Below are 19,281 nucleotides of genomic sequence, written 5' to 3'. Positions count from 1 at the left end.
TAGTCACTGGTGACTTCAGGTAATATCTGCAGCACAAAGTTCCCTGAATTTATCCATGCAGTTCAGCAACTGGAGAAAAGTTGATTGGATAGAATGTAATACTGGGACACAGTCTACCAACTCTATCTAGTCTAAAAAGCAGAGGTGGGGCAAGCCAGACTTGGCTTTGTTCTTGCAGAAACCCCATTGTCATGTTTTGATTTTTGGAAATCCAATTGTTGATGCTAGACCCACGGCTTGTAGGAATATAGAGAATTTTATCCTTTTCTAGTTTTTCTTGCTCACGTGTACTAGACTTGAGCAAAAAAATCAGAATTTTCATCACACTGGAAATTCCAGTATTTCAGCATTTGAATTGGGACAAAGTTTTTTTCACAGAACAAAACTTTCAGAAAAATTTTAATTTGGAAATATTTGATGCACTGTGCCTCTCGGTCAGTTAGGCAGACTGTGTTGCACCATGGGAAATGTAATCTGGCCAGGGAGCCTGGCCCACAGGAAAGAAAGGGCCATCATATATTCAAACAACTCCTATGAGGCAATGTGCCACCATAGAGGAATGCATTTTAATGTTGAATGGTGAACTGACTCAAAACATTTCACTTAGAATCCAAACTGAAATATTTCAATTTAGGTCAAACTGACCCAAAACAAAATATCCTATATCAGTTTTCCCAGGGGAAATTTAAAAAAAAATCTGCAACATACATTTTTTCACATGGAAAATTTCAATTTTGCAGAAACTGCATTTTCCATCAAAAAAATAATTCTGATGGAAAATTCCCAACCAGCTCTATTTGTGATCATAATACTGATACAATACCTCCTCTTTATAATACTTGCCCAACTCCTAGGAATGTGATCAAAATAAGATTAAAAACACATAAGCCCCATCGTTCACCTTTCGACTGTGCCTGTGAGAGCAAAGAGCCAACCACACTCACCACAGACAAAGACATAACTGCACCCAGAACCCTAAGATCAATATTACAAACAACAATAACAGCAGGCAGTAAACCAGCATCAGCATTCTAAACATGTACACAGGCAGAGTGATTGGGGAAGCTCAGTTGCTTTGATATGGATAAGCTTTAGACAGTTACCTCACTAGGCCCTGCAGCCCTTCATCCACACAAAATGCCCTTCATCTCCAGCCTGCTCCATAACAGATCCTCCTTCCCTCCTCAGCAAGCTCCTGTCCCCTCTAGTTCATTGGCATAAACAGCAAATCTGTGCCTTCATCTGGAAACTTTTAGGGACATATCAGCTCTTGCCAAGAGGGCCTCTTGATCTTTTTTCTGTCTCACAACAAATAATTTCCCACCCACCCAGCTATCTCTCAGGCCCCCAACTTCCTAGAGCCCTATGTAGAGTCTCCAAGGTCAGCATGGGAGAAGAGAAACCTCTCTTAGAGGTCCCCATCTCCTCAGGTGAGAGGGAAGAAGAGAGGCCTTCACAGCTAGGGACACATCCTGAGGGAGACAGGAATTATAAATAAATAAATTAAATTAAATTAATGGAGATATCCTATCTCCTAGAACTGGAAGGGACCTTGAAAGGTCATCGAGTCCAGCCCCCTGCCTTCACTAGCAGGACCAAGTACTGATTTTGCCCCAGATCCCTAATTGGCCCCCTCAAGGATTGAACTCACAACCCTGGGTTTAGCAGGCCAATGCTCAAACCACTGAGCTATCCCTCCCCCCAAAGAAAGAAAAGAGCTCCCAGCTCAGAGACCTTGTCTCCTAGTTATGATGGGAGAAGAGAGAGGGAGAGGACTCAGGCTCTCAATCCCACAATGTATTAATTTAGAAGACCTATAAGTGGCAGCTCATTGGTCTTTAAACCCCCTCATCACCCAACATCTTCTGGAGAAGATAGTCCACAGTAAAGGGGCAATGTGCAGTCACTTTGTTCCAGGGAGAGGACTACAGAGGGCTAGTCTCGGGGGGAACATGTCCCCATTTTAGTATCCAGGAACCCCTAGGAATTTTGGGACAGAGCAGTCCCTAGCATCCAAGAACTGCAATTCTGCTTGCTGTGCAATAAGGAAAAATGCTGTGCAATGAGGAAAAAGCTCTTTGCACCCTTCCCCACAAGGATTGGGCGTAATTGGCTGTGGATCTATTTATTTCAGTGCATAATTAAAAAGTAATTGCAAGCACTTGCATGTAGACACAAAAATAAAGAATATGTATGTCAACATTCTTAGTGAGGAAGTGATTGCATGCAGGAAATAACAGAAAAAATCAACCACTGATGCCAATGAGCTTGAGGGTGTTTATTCTGATGTGCAAGCATTTTTCTCAGAAAGTACCCTGGAATCATTTACTTCAGCGGAACTATGCCAGGTAAGACTTCGGCTCTCTCTATGCCACAAACCTTCTGTTTAATCCTGACAAGTACATTTTACATGATTCATTTGCACTATGAACTAACTGGAAGCTTATCAGAGACTTGTTTCCATTCCTCCTGCTCTTCCCTTGGTTCACAGGTAAATCTACCAGCTAGGAACAACTCTTTTCCCTTAAGCACCTTGATTTTAGTTATAGATGAAAGAGAAGCTTGTTTTAATATTACTTGCTTAGCACTGCCAGTGTGATCAGCACTGTACATCACATATAAATAAAGATAGTCTCTATCCTGAAGAGCTAACAATCTAAAAACGTTTGAGGCAGATTCTTAGTGCATTCAAATCAGCACAGTTCCACTGACACCAGTGGAGTTCTGCTGATTTACATCAGCTGAGGATCTGGCCCATTATTTTGAATATTTTGTACAGGTTACTTAAAAAATGCATGTGTTTCTGTATTTAACACCACACAGGTAAAACAATAGAAAAACAGAGGCAAAAGTATCTAGCTCTAGAGCACCGGAATAACACAAAGGCCTTCTCAGAAAACATAGAAAGAAAATACATTTAATAGAATAAATAAACAAAATCCTATCTACGGGTAGCTCAGAGTCATGTCAGCATACATGACTGCCTCTGAGTTACACTTTTTGGATACCCAGGTTTTCCCCATCACACTCACATTCTGCAATATGGACATAACAAAACAAAGCTTCCAAGGTACTCAGCATGGTGATAGGGGATGCCAGTCCCCTACAACCATAGATGACAGCCCAGCTCCTTCTCAGAGTTTCCATCCACACAGGAGAATATTTCAGTGAAATCATGTAATCAAATGTCTGCACAGGGGCCTGGGCCAAATTGCAATTTGACTAATTTAATTCTGTTTACCTTAACTCCCCTTGTGAATCCAATTGTATATTGTGTTTTTCCCTTCCTCTTCCAAGACATTGGGTAGGGTTGTGGTGTGCAGATGACATGTCTCATTCCAGAAGCAGGTGCACTTTAGCATACAAAGTGATTTTTATGTGTCAAATATTTTGAGATCCTCTGCAGATTAAGCCCATTACTTCCTGTCCTATCTACAGTGGACATGGAGAACAACTAATCACTGTCCTTTTTATAACAGCCATCTGCATATTTGAAGACTGTTATCAGGTATGTCCGCCTGCAGTCTTCTTTTCTCAAGACTAAACATGCCCAGTTTTTTTAACCTTTTATCATTTTTGTTGCTCTCCTCTGGACTCATTCCAATTTGTCCAGATCTTTAAGTGTGGTGCCCAGAACCGAACATAGTAGTCCAGTTGAGGCCTCACTAGTGCCAAGTAGAGCCAAACAATTCCCTCCCGTGTCTTACTGACTCCAGAATGATATTAGCCTTTTTTGCAACAGCATCATATTGTTGACTCATCTTCAATTTGTGATCCACTATAACCCCCAGATCCTTTTCTGCGGTACTACAACCTAGCCTGTTGTTCCCCATTTTGTAGTTGCATTTGATTTTTCCTTCCTAAGTAAAGAACTTGGGATTTGTCTTTATTGAATTTCATCTTGTTGAATTCAGACCAATTCTCCAATTTATCAGGGTCATTTTTAATTCTAATCCTGTCCTGCAAAGTGCTTGCAACCCCTCCCAGCTACATGTCATCTGCAAATTTTATGCTCTGCACTCCATTATCCAAGTCAATAATGAAAATATTGAATAGTACTGGACCCAGGACTGACCCTTGTGTGACCCCCACTAGATATTCTCTCCCAGTTTGACAGCAAACCATTGATAACTACACTTGGATTACAGTGTTTCAGTGTACATAATAGCAGGAATAAATTCTCCACACTTATAGAACAAACAAATATGAGTGCATATCACAAGTGCAGGTGAGATTGTGTTGGTAAGTTCAGAATCTCATCTGGATGCAGATCCAAATTTTTCCAGAAACTTCACTTTTGGGGTGAAGAGGTTAGATCTGGAGCATTGATTCAAACTTTCTTTAGTTACCAGTAAACTGATTTCCAGAAGCTATAGTATCATCTGAGCTTTTCTCTAGCGTCTGAGCTCTTTCCCTGACTGTTGTTCTGCAGGAGGTATGGATTTCCAGGTCATTGCATACCTAGCTCAGGGGTCGGCAACGTTCAGCACGCGGCTCGCCAGGGTAAGCACCCTGGTGGGCCGAGCCAGTTTTATTTACCTGCTGACACGGCAGGTTCAGCCGATCGCGGCCCCCAGTGGCCGCGGTTCGCCGTCCCGGGTCAATGGAGGCGGCGAGAAGCGGCGCAGGTGAGCCGCGTCAGCAAGTAAATAAAACTGGCCCGGCCCGCCAGGGTGCTTACCCTGGCGAGCCGCGTGCCGAACATTGCCGACCCCTGACCTAGCTCATCCACTGATCTGAAGGTCCAAATCTAACCCGTTCCAGCTATGGTCCACCTTCAACTCTCTTTCTGTCTATTCCAGTCATCCACCTGTCCACAGCACCTTCATTCCATTGTTAATCCCAGATTAAACATATAGGGCTAAATCGTCAACTGCTGTAAATTGGCATCACCCCATTGAAATCCTGACCCCAATCTGTCCTGTCTAAACAAAAAGGCTGCTGGGCTGTACAAGCCATCTGGCCTGTACAGAAGGTGCATCGTGAGACAAAGATGAGTCAGCCACAACAACTGAGAGCAGAGTTGTTTCCTAGTAGGTCTGGGTCATGGACTTCCCATATCAGATTTCAGACAGTCCTGCCTCTAAACTTCCTTCCCCTCCACCACAGTGAGAGTATTTCCCAGCAGCATTCTATTTTTCTTAAGAAATATATTCTAAAGACACTGACAGAATTCTTCCGTTGTTGCCTCGATCTTCCTCTTTTAATGCATTGCTCCTTGTAATGGCAATGCAATGGCAGCCCTAACCACGCCTGTGAAATGGAACTCTCCCCACATCATCCCTGTTCAATGGTTTTCGTGTTGATTCTATTCTCCTCTCTCAGGGCAAGTTCTTCAAGTTTCCCTGCTACTGCCATTTTCCTCTACCCTGCTAGTGACAACCACATTAGGGGGTCACCCGTTTCTGCACAGCCTCACCAACCAGCAGGGAGGTGTTGGTATTTCATGCAGACAGGTATGTTGGGATATGGGGTGTTGGGATAATGGAAACTGGGGCAGGGGCTGAATGTGGCCCTGTGCATCCTACTGCAGACTGAGCCACACAATAAAATAAATAGTGGTAACAACTGAAATCACACTCACATTCAGGTTACAAGTCCAGACATTTCGTATCCAGCCAGGATCCCTCATCAGTGGAATCTAAAAGCAAATAAACAAAGAGAAATGGTGAGAAATAAAACTTAGCAATTAAAATGGGTTGGCACATCCATGCATCAACAAACTCCCTTTGGAGTCTCTCTGCTGTAATACACGTCTCCTCCTGCTTCTTTCATGCGGTGTAAGACACCTATCTTGCCATCATGTCCATTATAACCTTTTAGCTACATTGAAAACAAGTTTCAAAAACTTCTGCTTTTTTCCCTAGCTCTAGAAGTCCATTTTCTCAACCAGTGTGCAAAGGCACTGTGCCACCCAAGTCAGAGTGCACTGGACCTCTGGCCTGATCAGACTCTCTACTCTTCTGTAGGGTGCACTGGCCTGTGCAAAGGGTAGAGGCTGGGCTGTGAACCCACATGCTTTGCTTTTCCATCTTGTTTGAGGCCAATAGGGGACAGATTCGTTCCTCCAGCCCATATTCACAACCCGGGTGGAATATAGGGGCCACTAATGCACCCCAGGGGGGCAAGGAAGAATTCCCCCAAAGCAGGCACAGCGTAGGACTGCCATAAGTATTCCAGTCCCCTTGGGGCAGTCCAGAAACCAGAGGGTGCAAAGGTGATATAAAGCCATCTCTGCCCCTCATCCCCCAGGATTGCACCTCCAGGAGGCACAGCACAGAATCGAACCCTAGGACTGTGTCTAGCCCCAGCACAGGAATACAAGAGGGTGAGAGAGGTTCCTGGCACCCTAGCTCACCCTCTTCCCTCCCCCCCCCCATCATCTAGGTATCCATCCATGGCATTTAGCTCTACATGTCCTAAAGATCAAATGCAAAAATTTTGTTAATGTTTATTCAGATGGTGTTGGATTGCTGCTTATTCCACAGTTCATAGCTTTCTCCCTGTCTTGCTCCACTGTTCATTGTCTCGGTAGGTTGGCACACGTATTTAAAAAAAAAAAAAAAAAAAAAACAAGGAAAGAAAGAACTCACGTTTAGTCCTTTAGGCTCTGATCATTGTAAAAATTAGTGTGGTTCAACAAACTTAGCCCCTGATCATACAAGGATTGATGTACTCACTTAACTTTATGGACTGTGGGTGAAATCCTGACCCCATTGGTGGCAGTGGCAAAACTATGATGACACTTCTCATACTGTGTAAAGTTAAGCAGCTATGTTAGCATTTGCAGACTAGGAGTCCTAGGGTTGCAAACAGCATCTGTAGCTTGGTCTCCTTCCGCGGGAGTATTATTTTTATATTAGTGTAGAAAATAATAATTTCATGTATAAAGCACACTACAGCAGTAAAACATGATCAAATGAATTAATACATAGTCAAAATATTTAAAAGCCTCCCACTTTGAAAGAGATTAATAGAGATGAGGGAATACACTAAAAAAAGAAGGGAAAAGGGAATGGAAGGAAAAGCACTAATCATATGGGACCCATAAATATGGTGTTAACTAAAGATGAGCAAATCCTTTAAAAGATTTCCCATCAATATTAATTCAAAATCAAATATAGCCGAGTTTTCAGCCTTTGTGTGTTCTGCAAACATTCAAATTCCCAAGCTTCTGAGGCATGAATGCTTACAAAAAATTAATGTTACCCTTGAATTAACATTATTTCGTTATACAACACCCAAAATGTGCTAGGAACCTTCCAGCGCAAATAAAAAGGCATGACGTGATTCCTGTCCAAAAGAACCTAATTTAGACATGCCTAAGCAAGTAAAAATGAACAACAATAGGGGGAATCAGAGACAGAACAACAAGAGTCACAGTAAAAGTTCACCTAATTCTGGGTAGGTGCCATTCTTAAAGATTCCATTAAACATGTATGTGTATTACAAACATAGATAGATACATATATTTTTGGGTAACAGCCTGTGGGTGATAGGCAGCAGGGAGAGTGAAGGAGAAGCTGTTGGCAAGGAGGTAGCCCATTTGCCGCTTCTGAGGACACTGAGCCACAGGGAAAGGGTTTGGGCTGTGGATAAGACCCCAACCAGGAGAGTAGGAGCCTGACACTTTTCCCTCCCCAACTCTCTGCTGTGGGAGGTAGGGGCTGTAACAATGCCCCAGACTGAAGGGGAGGTAGGAAGTGGCCTAGGGACAGCTGATCAGGTGCACCAGAAAGAGGCATCTGACACACTACATGCCTCTCCCCCTTGGGCCCTGAGCTGGGACTTGGTGGAGTGGTAGAGTCTGGGTCCCTCTACTTTCCCCTCTCCCTCTATTTGGGGAACAATGGACTGCAGTTTGACTGCTGGCCCCACTGACCATCAGGCAAGCCCATCCCAGGACTTTGGGGGTGGAAAGACTGTTGAGCCATGGCCTGCCCACTAGACCTGCTGACCTCCAAGTGAACCCTGCTCCACACAGAAAGTGAGTTTTAGGAGGGATCTGAGTGATGAGAAGGTGGTGGCTTGGCAAATAGCTCTTTGGTGTGTATAATAATACCTTGCACTTCCAGAGGAACCGTCTATTTAAGGATTACAACATGATGTTCACACATCAATGTACTAAACCCCAGAACACTCGTGTGAGGTCAGTAAGTATTATTGACCTCATTTTCCAGGTGAGGAAACTGAAGCACAGAGAGATTAAATAATTTACCCAAGGCTACATAGAAAGTCTGTGTCAGCACTTTCGGGAGGGATGGCTCAGTGGTTTGAGCATTGGCCTGCTAAACCCAGGGTTGTGAGCTCAATCCTTGAGGGGGCCACTTGGGGGATCTGTGGCAAAATCAGTATTTGGTCCTGCTAGTGAAGGCAGGGGGCTGGACTCGATGACCTTTCAAGGTCCCTTCCAGTTCTAGGAGATGGGATATCTCCATTTGAGGAAAAAAAAAAAAAAAAAACTAGAAGCAGATCTCTCAACAACCAGTCCCTGCACCTTAACTATAAAGCCTGCCTTCTCCTCCTGATGCTGGGAAAACATAATACAAGATTAAAGCTGATGCTGTGAAAACAGTATACAAGATGATAGGAAGGAGAAGGTTTTTTTAAACAGCATGTAAAGATTAAAAGACCCAGCACAGCATCTAATACAAAAGTCAGTGAATAAAAAACAAACAAACAAACATGCATCATAGACAATAGAAGATGAAGTTATAAATCCCATTCTTGATTTGGCTGATGATGCTTTTGAATGAATGGAGAATACTAATGTAAGTAGTTTTAGTGAACTTCATAATTGCACCCTATGAGACGGGGAGTTTAGTCTTGGTCTATTGGAGCCTTGTCCCTCTTTGAGAGGCATTGGCAGAGAGGCCATTCCCTGTGTCCTTCTACTGCCTTTTCTGGACAAAGTTTCTGCCATCTCTCTTGATTTTCTTTCCCTCCCCTTTGCTACAGTTCTTTTTTCCTTCTCAAGCTTTTTCTTCTCTGGGTTTTTTAAAATGACCTCAGAGTGTTACTCCCTTTTCCCCCTGGTTTCGTAACTCTCCCTGCCCTATTTTCTCACTCTGCAGAAGGTTACATGCTGTGCGAGGTGGTGGATCAGTTTGTGCCTCCGTAGGGCTAGGCTACATAGGTTCATGCCGCTGAATTGAGTTCTGCAAAAGCTGAGAAGTTTTGGGGTGGCAGATTGCCATCTACACATGTAGCCCAGTCCAGAGAAGTTGCTTGTATGACTGAGTACATTAGGGGCTCGGGTGGGACTAAGGAGGGAAGGCAGGTGGCTTGCATGGGGCTGTCTGCTTCATGACCCAGAACCCTAGGAATATGTATACAAGGGATGGAACCTGAGTCATGCATATTTATCCACCCTCTTTCTCTGCTCTGAACCTACTGGACTAGTCTGGGGCCTAAATAGCTTAAAAACACAGTTCAGTTGAGTACAATTATTTTTAAAATAAGAAAATGTCTGTACTTATTAATGGATTAGCTCTTTTTACCAGCAGTAATGGGGGAAAATTTTCTAAATAAGTTAGACAAGCAATGAAGTAAACACATTTCAGAACCCCTGTAGCAGGAATTGTCACTGGCAAACATTATTGTTCATTAGTAGAAGCCAACAGTATGTTGCAATCAAGTGAGGTAATCATACAATAGGACCAACTGCCTTGCAATTCAAATCCTATGAAAAACACGAAGCAGGCACAGTCCTGAAAACGTTCTGTGTATACAGATGTATCAATCACGTGGCAGTCTGGGATCCCTGCCTGTAGTTTAAGGGCACAGTTCAATAGCAGATGACACTCCATTTAAAAGTCCATGCAAATAATGTAACTTTCAGATCTGAAAATCATGTAACTTAATGTTGTGGTTGAATATTACTTGATATCTAGGACCAAAGATTTAATCAAACAGAAAATGCTTGGCTAATATCCCAACCAGCCTACATTTCAAAAGTGACTAATACTAAAGCAAAGATTTTTTTATTATTATTATTCAGCACTGCCACTAGTGGGGAAATTTTGCATCGTGCAAGTGGCATCTTGTTGGCACCCCTCTTTGTCAAGATATAAACCCACCCCCTAGCTTTCAATAGGCTGAGAAAACTAAAAATAGATAGAAGTGAGAATGATTTTAAAGAAGATATGATGCATCAGATTCTGTCTTCAGCTACACCAGAGTAAATCCATGGTAATTCTCTTGATTTCAGACAAGGAAGAGTGATCTTGTGCTTAAGGCAGCAAAATGGGACACGAGATCAGGGTTCTGTTTCCAGCTCCTTCTCTGAATTCCTCTGTGACCTGGGGCTTGTCATGATCTCTCTGTCTTTCAGTTCCCGACCTGTGAAATGGCAATATCTCTCCCCTATCAATTGGTATGTTGTGAGGATAAATCGATTAATGGACATGAGAGAAATCTGTAAATAAATTATGTGGCCTACTAGAGGTGTGACAAAGCAGAATTTGTCCTGGTGGCCCTCATCCTGCCATCCACTACAATGTGCAAGTGAATGGCTTTAACACCTAGCCCTATGTAAAGAATATTGCAGTAATCCAACCTCAAGGTGACCAAGGCAAAGATAACTGTAGCCCAGTCCTCGTTCTACAGAAAAGGTGGCAGATAGGCAGATTTGGCGGTGTGGGGCAGGAGCCCTTGACCACTGTTCTTCCATGGGGATCCATCAACATTCCCTCTAGTCATTGTTTTCAAAGCAGATTTACATCAGAAGAGTGTTATAGGAGGGGAAAAATAAGCATAGGAAGAATGCCATATGTAACATAGGTGATGTCCAGCTAATGCCATATAGCGTGCGGGAAACTACCAATATTTAATACATCCCTACATATTTTTATAGCAATAAAAGCAGATACCTACTTCTTTGAAATGTGTCCATCTACTAGTAGTTCCCTGCCCTTGGGCCAGATTTTAATTCATTTTTTCAACCTTCCTCCTCTTTCATAACCCTGCATTACTCACTCATATAGAAAATTATCATATGGCTCGCTAAAACGTCTGTGAATGACACATCTATTTGTGTGTGATAGTCAGCATTTCCTCATCCTCCCAAAATCATTTTGGTTATACAGTGATTTTGAAGATGCACCTAAATTGGCAGGCTTAACACCTTTGCTACTACATCCATCTGCTTGTTTCTTGGCTGCCATTTTAAACAGTGGTGTCAATTGAATGCTACTACATACCAGGTATATAGGGCAGTGCAGGAAATGAGTGAGCCAGATGTACTGTACAAGTACCAGGTACTACAGCATTTAAAATCTTTATAAACCTTTTACCCAGGGCTCACTGGTCTGTCAATAACTTTAAAAACAATTTTACAACTTTCCAGCCCTCAGGGATCCTTCCCTCCCACTCCCCCCCCAACATGCACACACTGATACGCCTCCATTCACACACACATGCATGCCCACGTGCACACACACACGAAATGCAGCTATCCCTTCCTGGAAACTTTGGGGAGTACAGAGAAGAAAGAGCTGCAGAGCCACTGGCAAGAGTGAGGATTAGCCAGTGGAGGGCAGGAAGAACTCCCACAGCAGAGCTGTTCTGGGGAAGGGAGACAAAGCGACCTTGCTGAGGTGGAGTAGGGTGAAAATGACAAATAACTACATGAAACAGATCATCTCAGAAAAGGTTATTTTCTTCAAGTCAGCTGGTGCAAATAAGTGAACAGGGCTGTTTCTAAACACAGTCATCTTCATACCCTTTATATACAGGTTCTGGACTAGACCCTCCACAGGTGTAAGTTGGTGTAACACGATTGAAGTCAACAGAACCACACCAATTTACACCAGCGGAGGATCTGGCCTTATGTAGCCAATCTGGAGAATACATTTATTTTCCCTGTGCTATTTTATAAACAGAGTGTGGACCAGATTCATCCCTGCTGTAATTCTCTTGGCATCAGTGCAGTTACACCAGGGGGTGAATTTGAGCCTGTGCCTTTATGACACTGTAGAAGGAAAAACAAGACATATTGAGAAGTATCAGGTGACTTAGGCACATACATTCTGGTCAAACAGGCCAAACAGCTGACCTAAACCTTGATCATGTTTACAGGCTTGAGAGGTTTGTGACATCCCCAGGCACCATAGCACCCTGATGTAACAAAAGAATTCATCACTGTAATGCTGATAGTTAGTTGTACTGTTCTTGAAATAACACAGTGCACGGTTTGTTTACATATTCAGTCTCGAGTAAATTTTATCATCGGCAAACCATCATGCCTTATGGAAGCTTGCTGGGGCATGTAAAATAAGAAGGGGCATTTCTCTACATCCATCTGTTTTTCATGTAAATCTGGGCACGGGTTTTAGCGCTTGCTGAGTCTGTGCATGGGGTCAGGAGCAAAACAGCAGGAGGCTTTGTTTCACACAAGGGGAAACCTGAACAAGCCTTTCATTTTGTGAATGGAGCCCTTTGTCATTTTGTCGATTGCACCTGTTTCCATAGTGCTGTATAAACATTCTGGAGGCACGTATGAGGTAATGGGCCAGATTTGAGATAGGAATAATGGGGGTGGGACAAGCTGCTGGAACACTTTGTCTGTTTGCTGGTAGAATTTTGCTGGTAGAACACAACAGTTTTCCTATTTGTTTCCTAGTCACTTTGGTCTGTTAGTGATGTTCCTTCTGGCCTGTCAGTAGAGTCAGGGGCGGCTCCAGGCACCAGCACAGCAAGCGCGTGCCTGGGGCGGCAATCCACGGGGGGCGACGTGCCGGTCGCCGTGAGGGCAGCAGTCAGGCAGCCTTCGGCAACGTGCCTGCAGGAGGTGCGCCGGTCCCGCGGCTTCGGCGGCAATTCAGCGGCAGATACGCCAAAGGCACAGGACCGGGAGATCACCCGCAGAAATGCCGCCGAATCTGCATGACCAACGGACCTCCTGCAGGCGTGTCGCCGAAGGCCACCTGACTGCCATGCTTGGGGTGGCAAAAAACCTAGAGCCGCCCCTGAGTAGAGCACCTGTTTAGCTGGCCCCGGATATGACAGTTCATATGGTATTTTAGTAACCACAGTTTTCTATGCCTCCCCACCTCCCAACCAGGGAATGGATCCAGTAGATTTTAGGTTGTAGCCATCCCGGCCATGCCCCTTCCCTAGGGTGACCAGACATCCTGATATTTCAGTATCTGGTCCGCGTCCCGACCGATCTTCTGTCGAGACACATTTTGTCCTGATATCCACCGGCAGCACTGTGGGTTTTTTTTTGCTCAGCCAGTGGGCACCGCTCCTCCATGTGTCCTGATATTTTCTTCCCCTCATCTGGTCACCCTACCCTTCCCTCCTGGCCCATCTATAGACCCTTCTCAGTGTCCCCATGTATCCCACAACCTCTTCTTGTTTCTCCCAAGAATACAACAAATCCCTACTTGGTGTCCTATTGCAGTTTATCATCTTCATGTTTCCAACAAGCCATTATAGGGTATGTATTTCTCAACTGACCATAGTTTGTTCCATCCAGTAGAGGACAGTGGTTCACATAAGCTATCCAGCCACACTGCAATTCTCGATCCACACAAAACTGCATGAGGGATTTTGAGACCACAGAATGTAGTTACCCAAATTAGAATGGTTTCAGAGTGGTAGCCGTGTTAGTCTGTACCAGCAAAAGGAACGAGGAGTACTTGTGGCACCTTAGAGACTAACAAATTTATTTGGGCATAAGCTTTCATGGGATAAAAGCGACTTCATCAGATGCATGCAGTGGAAAATACAGTAGGAAGATACATATACACAGAGAACATGAAAAAATGGGTGTTGCCATACCAACTCTAACGAGACTAATCAATTAAGGTGGGCTATTATCAGCAGGAGAAAAAAAACTTTTGTAGTGATAATCAGGATGGCCCATTTCAAACAGTTGACAAGAAGGTGTGAGTAACAGCAGGGGAAAAATTAGCATGTAATGACCCATCCACTCCCAGTCTTTATTCAAGCTTAATTTAATGGTGTCAAGTTTGCAAATTAATTCCAGTTCTCCAGTTTCTCACTGGAGTCTGTTTTTGAAGGTTTTTTTGTTGAAGAATTGAAGAATTTAGGTCTGTAATTGAGTGACCAGGGAGGTTGAAGTATTCTCCGACTGGTTTTTGAATGTTATAATTCTTGATGTCTGATTTGTGTCCATTTATTCTTTTGCATAGAGACTGTTCAGTTTGGCCAATGTACATGGCAGAGGGGCAGTGCTGGCACATATCACATTGGTAGATGTGCAGGTGAATGAGCCTCTGATGGTGTGGCTGATGTGATTAATTCCTATGATGGTATCCCTTGAATAGATATGTGGACAGAGTTGGCAACGGGCTTTGTTGCAAGGATAGGTTCCTGGGTTAGTGTTTTTGTTGTGTGGTGTGTGGTTGTTGGCCAGGCAAGAAGCTACAAGCTATTAGTAGTTCCCTGCCTTTAGTGCAGATTTTAATTTGTTTTGCCAACCTCTTGTCATGAAGAGCTTTCTCAAGCATCTATTGGGTGATGCAGGCTTCAAACCGCAAGGCTAAATTTTTGTTAATGTCTTTTTTCATTTTGAATTAGCCTGTTTGTTTCATTAGCTTTTGATTTCTGAGCTATTTAACTGTATTGAAGGTCGGAAGTTTTACAATCAGGCTTTTTTTAATCAGAGAAATTTAAAATATTAGCCATTTTGAACAATTTAAGAGTCATATTTAAGCAACTGCGGCTAAAAATTGTTTGATCAACTGTCTTCAAACTTTCCAATGGCCACCCCACCGCCCAGAAATGTTTAATATACCTTGAAAGTAATCACCAAAATACCTATTCCATTCAAAGTTATCAAGGTAATGAATATAGGGATTTTATTGGAACTCTGGGAGCAAACTTAACTATGGAGTTGTTACTGAGTGGTCCTTATTCAGGGTAATTTTTATTGCTCTATAACTCAAAATCGGCTTGAACAATTTTCTTCAGACTTTGCTGAAAAAAATCAGTTGAGGTGCCATTCTGAGATAAATCCATTGCAACAGAACAGGCAGAATAACTGAATAAACCAAACAAACATGCAAATTTGGACTTAGAATCCTCCTCCCATAGTTTCAAAAACATAGTGTAGAGCTAAGAAAAAACATCTGTCACAATGGTGAAGTTTAGGACTCTGATGTTCTCACTATGCTGCAACTAGACACCAGAAGGCAAACTGCTTATAAGTACACTATAGCTGCCGTAAATAGATAACAATAATTGTTAATTACTTTGCTTAATTACATGCTATTTTCTTCCAATATAGTGTGTGCAGAAGTGTTTAGAACTTGTAAAAAGCAACAGAGGGTCCTGTGGCACCTTTAAGACTAACAGAAGTACTGGGAGCATAAGCTTTCGTGGGTAAGAACCTCACTTCTTCAGATGCAAGTAATGGAAATCTCCAGAGGCAGGTATAAATCACTGTGGAGATAACGAGGTTAGTTCAATCAGGGAGGGTGAGGTGCTCTGCTAGCAGTTGAGGTGTGAATACCAAGGGAGGAGAAACTGCTTCTGTAGTTGGATAGCCATTCACAGTCTTTGTTTAATCCTGATCTGATGGTGTCAAATTTGCAAATAAACTGGAGCTCAGCAGTTTCTCTTTGGAGTCTGGTCCTGAAGTTTTTTTGCTGTAAGATAGCTACCTTTACATCTGCTCTTCTGTGGCCAGGGAGGTTGAAGTGTTCTCCTACAGGTTTTTGTATATTGCCATTCCTGATATCTGACTTGTGTCCGTTTATCCTCTTGCGTAGTGACTGTCCAGTTTGGCCAATGTACTGTCTGGATATGTGGGCTCCCTACTCAGACCCTATGCCACCAGCACTCCCAGCTATCTCCGTGACACCACAGATTTCCTGAGAAAACTACAATGCATTGGTGACCTCCCAGAAAACACCATCCTAGCCACCATGGATGTAGAGGCTCTCTACACAAACATCCCACATACAGATGGAATACAAGCCGTCAGGAACAGTATCCCTGATGATGACACAGCACAACTTATTGCTGAGCTCTGTGACTTTATCCTCAAAAAAAAACATTGGCCAAACTGCAGGACAGAGTATAGGGGTGTGAGTAGCAGTGTGCACCAAAATGCTTGTCTGTAACTCCCAGGTGTGGACACTAAACGTGAACTAAAAGATTCCTAGTTCCTGTTAGTATAGTTCTATTTGAAGAGGACTGTGGTACCACAAACTAAGAAGCTTTTAATTGACTCCCTCATTATCCACATGGGGGAGTTACAGAACAGTGCTTTGGTGTACAGTACTATTTACACCTCCTGTAGTCTGAACTGTCAGGTAGTGTAGACAAGCCCTTAGAGTTTTACCTGTTGTTCAAGTGTCTAGTCTAGTCTACTGTAAATGATTGGCCTTCTATAATTTCTCTTGTCAGGCTATTCCACAATTTAATAAAATCACAACTTCAGAACACTTTCCACCCCAATATTTTCCTTCAGTAACCTGAGTCCCCTGCATCATGGGTCATTGGTCAGTACACATCACTTACACTGGTATTCATCTTTGAGATCAATCGGCATCTAGTGTTGTGTCCACTCTTGTCTTTTGGGGAAATAGCTCACCATTGCTTTATCAGGAGTACAGCTCCAATGGTGGTCACGACAGCAGGAGATTTTGAGAACAGCAGCATTGGCAAATTGGTATTTCTACCACCTTGTTACCTACAGCTGCTCAACGTGGGCTTAGTAGTAACAAAAAGCAAAACAAAACACAATGCTGAGTGGTACCTTGTCTACACTAGTGCTCCTGTTGCTGATTGAGCTGCAACAAAGGTGGTGAAACAGTGCCAGATTTTAAATTGGTGTAGTTAAGGCCAAATTGTGTCACATGAGATATCTGGCTGAGGAATGTCTTTGGGCCTTTCATTCCCTAGGCTTGGCTGTACCATGGAAATGAAAGGTCTGGACTCCTGAACTATAAAACACCGGTATTGTAGCTACCGGTGAAGTGGCTTTGATGACAAGACCAGAGACCTGCCTTCTTTGCCAGAGGATACTGCCACAGCTTGTACTGTGGGTGGGGGAAGAAGGGGGAGGTTTGCATGCATACTAAAGTCACAAAGGCCTTCTGGACTCCTTCTGAATCAGCTTTCGTTGAGGGATTTGCAATTTAAGGGAACACCCATTCTCAGAGGAATACAGGAGTAAATAGCTCAGTGAAAAAACAAACACCTCCTAATACTCTATGCAAATATGATCTATTTTAAAACTAGCTTGGAGGAACAAGAGGCTTAAAAAAGGGAGCTTCCTCAGTGACAGCAAAAATACTTGCTTAACCCAAGCTGTAGCATATTTTTTCTCATTTTGCTCTTTCCTCATGTAATGCCTGCAATAATCCTCCTTATGTGAAGAAATTCCTCCAGAAGGCAAACACAGAGATCGAGTTGCTCATACTTTATTTCGAGCAGAAAAAAGAGGACCATACTTTTGCACCCCTTATTATGATGATGCAAAGATTTCATGATGTTGGCAAAAAGTGCTATCAATTCAGTGGAAATGGACAGAATGTTTCAACTGTGCTGAAATTTGTTATTGTTGAAACAAGTCTGACCGTTCACAATGTCACTAGTACTCATAATACGAAGTATCCAATGTATTCTTGTAAAGAATTTAACATAAAGAGCTTGATTCTCTGCTTCTGCCAGTCTACAGTCCCAATTCAGCGAGGTGCCCAACTTTAACTACATTGGTAGTCCTATTAACTTCAACAGGGTGTTCATGTGCTTAAAGTCAGGCACATGTTTAAGCACCTTGCTGAAGCAGAGCTTTAAGCAGGAGTAACTCCATTACAGGCAATGGAATGACACTGGAGTAAAAGTGATGTAAGTGAGCAGAGCATTAGGGCTGGAGATTGGCTTCAGTGCTTTGGCCAATGAAGGCACCACCGAAGACTATGCTGCACTAGAGATGTGTAGAAACACTGACTGTGGAATGCCTGACGAGGACCTCCGCAGTGGTCTCCCAGGGTTCAAGAGGGCAGAATACTCAATCCTCACAACAGCCTCAGAGCACCAGTAGTCCCCATTGCCACTGTATCCACCCATCCAAGCCCTGTGGGGGCATGAGATGTCAGCCTCAGTCTTTGATAAACCAGCTCAGCTTTTCCCTCCCCCAGTCCTCCCTTCACAGTTGTGTTCAGGGTCCCTTAGCCCCTAGAGGTGGGGTGTCCTTCCATGAAGACGCCCTACATCCCTCACTCAGGTCAGGCTCTTCCAGGCCTGTGGAGGTGCGGCAGGATTAAATGAATCAGAATGGGGATTTACACACTATTACATGAATACCGGTGACACCCATAACACTGCCTGAGCAACCTGTGACAGACATACTTCTGGCCCAGTTTGTGACGTGTCTTCTGTAATATCCCACTACTTCCTTTCCCTGAAGTTATGTCCCTTTGCATTTCCCTGCTCTGCATGTCTCCTCCTTGCCCCTAGCCCAAAGTGCACTCCCAAGGTGTGGCAGTGTTGCCCATATGACACCGAGCCGGCCCCCTCTGAATAACGCTACAGCATGGGGAGGTGTGAAGGTGACAAATGGAGCAAACACAACATGAAAGTCAGTGCAGATAGTCAAAATGCAGTTGGTTTTATCCTTCTAATTATTAGAGTTCATTACCAGCGTGCTGCTTACAGAAGAAAAAACAACCAGTGAGGCTTATGTTCTATTTTGTTATTTAATTATTTGTATTACCATAGCTCCTACAAGCCCCAGTCAGCGGCCAGGACCCCGGTGGGATAGGCACAGTATAAACACAGAACAAAAAGACTGTCCCTAGATCTCCCTTTTGTGTAAGTGTATAGTTCCCACTGTCCAAGGAAGCTGGACAGACACCCAAATGGCTGCTGCTGGTCAAGCGATTCACTGGCCACACCAAGTCAGCAGTTTTACTAGCCAACTCCAGGGATCCCTGGTGTGATAAGAATCGGGCAGTCATTCAGGTACGCAGCCTGACCCCTGAGATACGAAGAGCACTGAAGTTGAAAAGTTCACTTGATCCCGTGTGTTCATTCCTGGAATGTACTGTCCCCTTGCAGTGAGTCACTGAAGCCGTCAGATGACATGTGATCACTAGCATTGGGTGAGTTCTGGTTACACTCAGGCTGATTCAAATGAGAAAATCAGTCCACCTTCAAAAACAGAAAACAAACCACCCACATTACTGAGCAAGTCATGTCTGGGTTTCTCAATAGTTATAAACTGACATCATTAGTTCAAAGAGAGAAATGGCCCCACTGATGCGTAAGAACGTTGCAATAGGATTCCTAATGAGTTCACTT

The 19,281-nt window shown here is 43.5% G+C and overlaps 1 protein-coding gene across 6 annotated transcripts in view; it reads right to left on the bottom strand.

The window, feature by feature from the left end:
* Positions 1-19,281, bottom strand: part of LPIN1 (lipin 1) — a 108,442-nt gene that overhangs the window by 71,280 nt on the left and 17,881 nt on the right. For all 6 annotated transcript variants that reach the window (XM_054021981.1, XM_054021973.1, XM_054021979.1 and 3 more), the window contains exon 2: positions 5,585-5,641. In XM_054021981.1, coding sequence (XP_053877956.1) covers positions 5,585-5,641 — 57 coding nt within the window. The remainder of the gene's footprint in view (positions 1-5,584; positions 5,642-19,281) is intronic.

Source organism: Malaclemys terrapin, chromosome 3 (assembly GCF_027887155.1).
Source record: "Malaclemys terrapin pileata isolate rMalTer1 chromosome 3, rMalTer1.hap1, whole genome shotgun sequence".
NCBI classification, from domain to species: Eukaryota; Metazoa; Chordata; order Testudines; family Emydidae; genus Malaclemys; species Malaclemys terrapin.
Note: the sequence above shows the minus strand (reverse complement) of the source record. Positions and strands in the feature narration are given on the sequence as shown.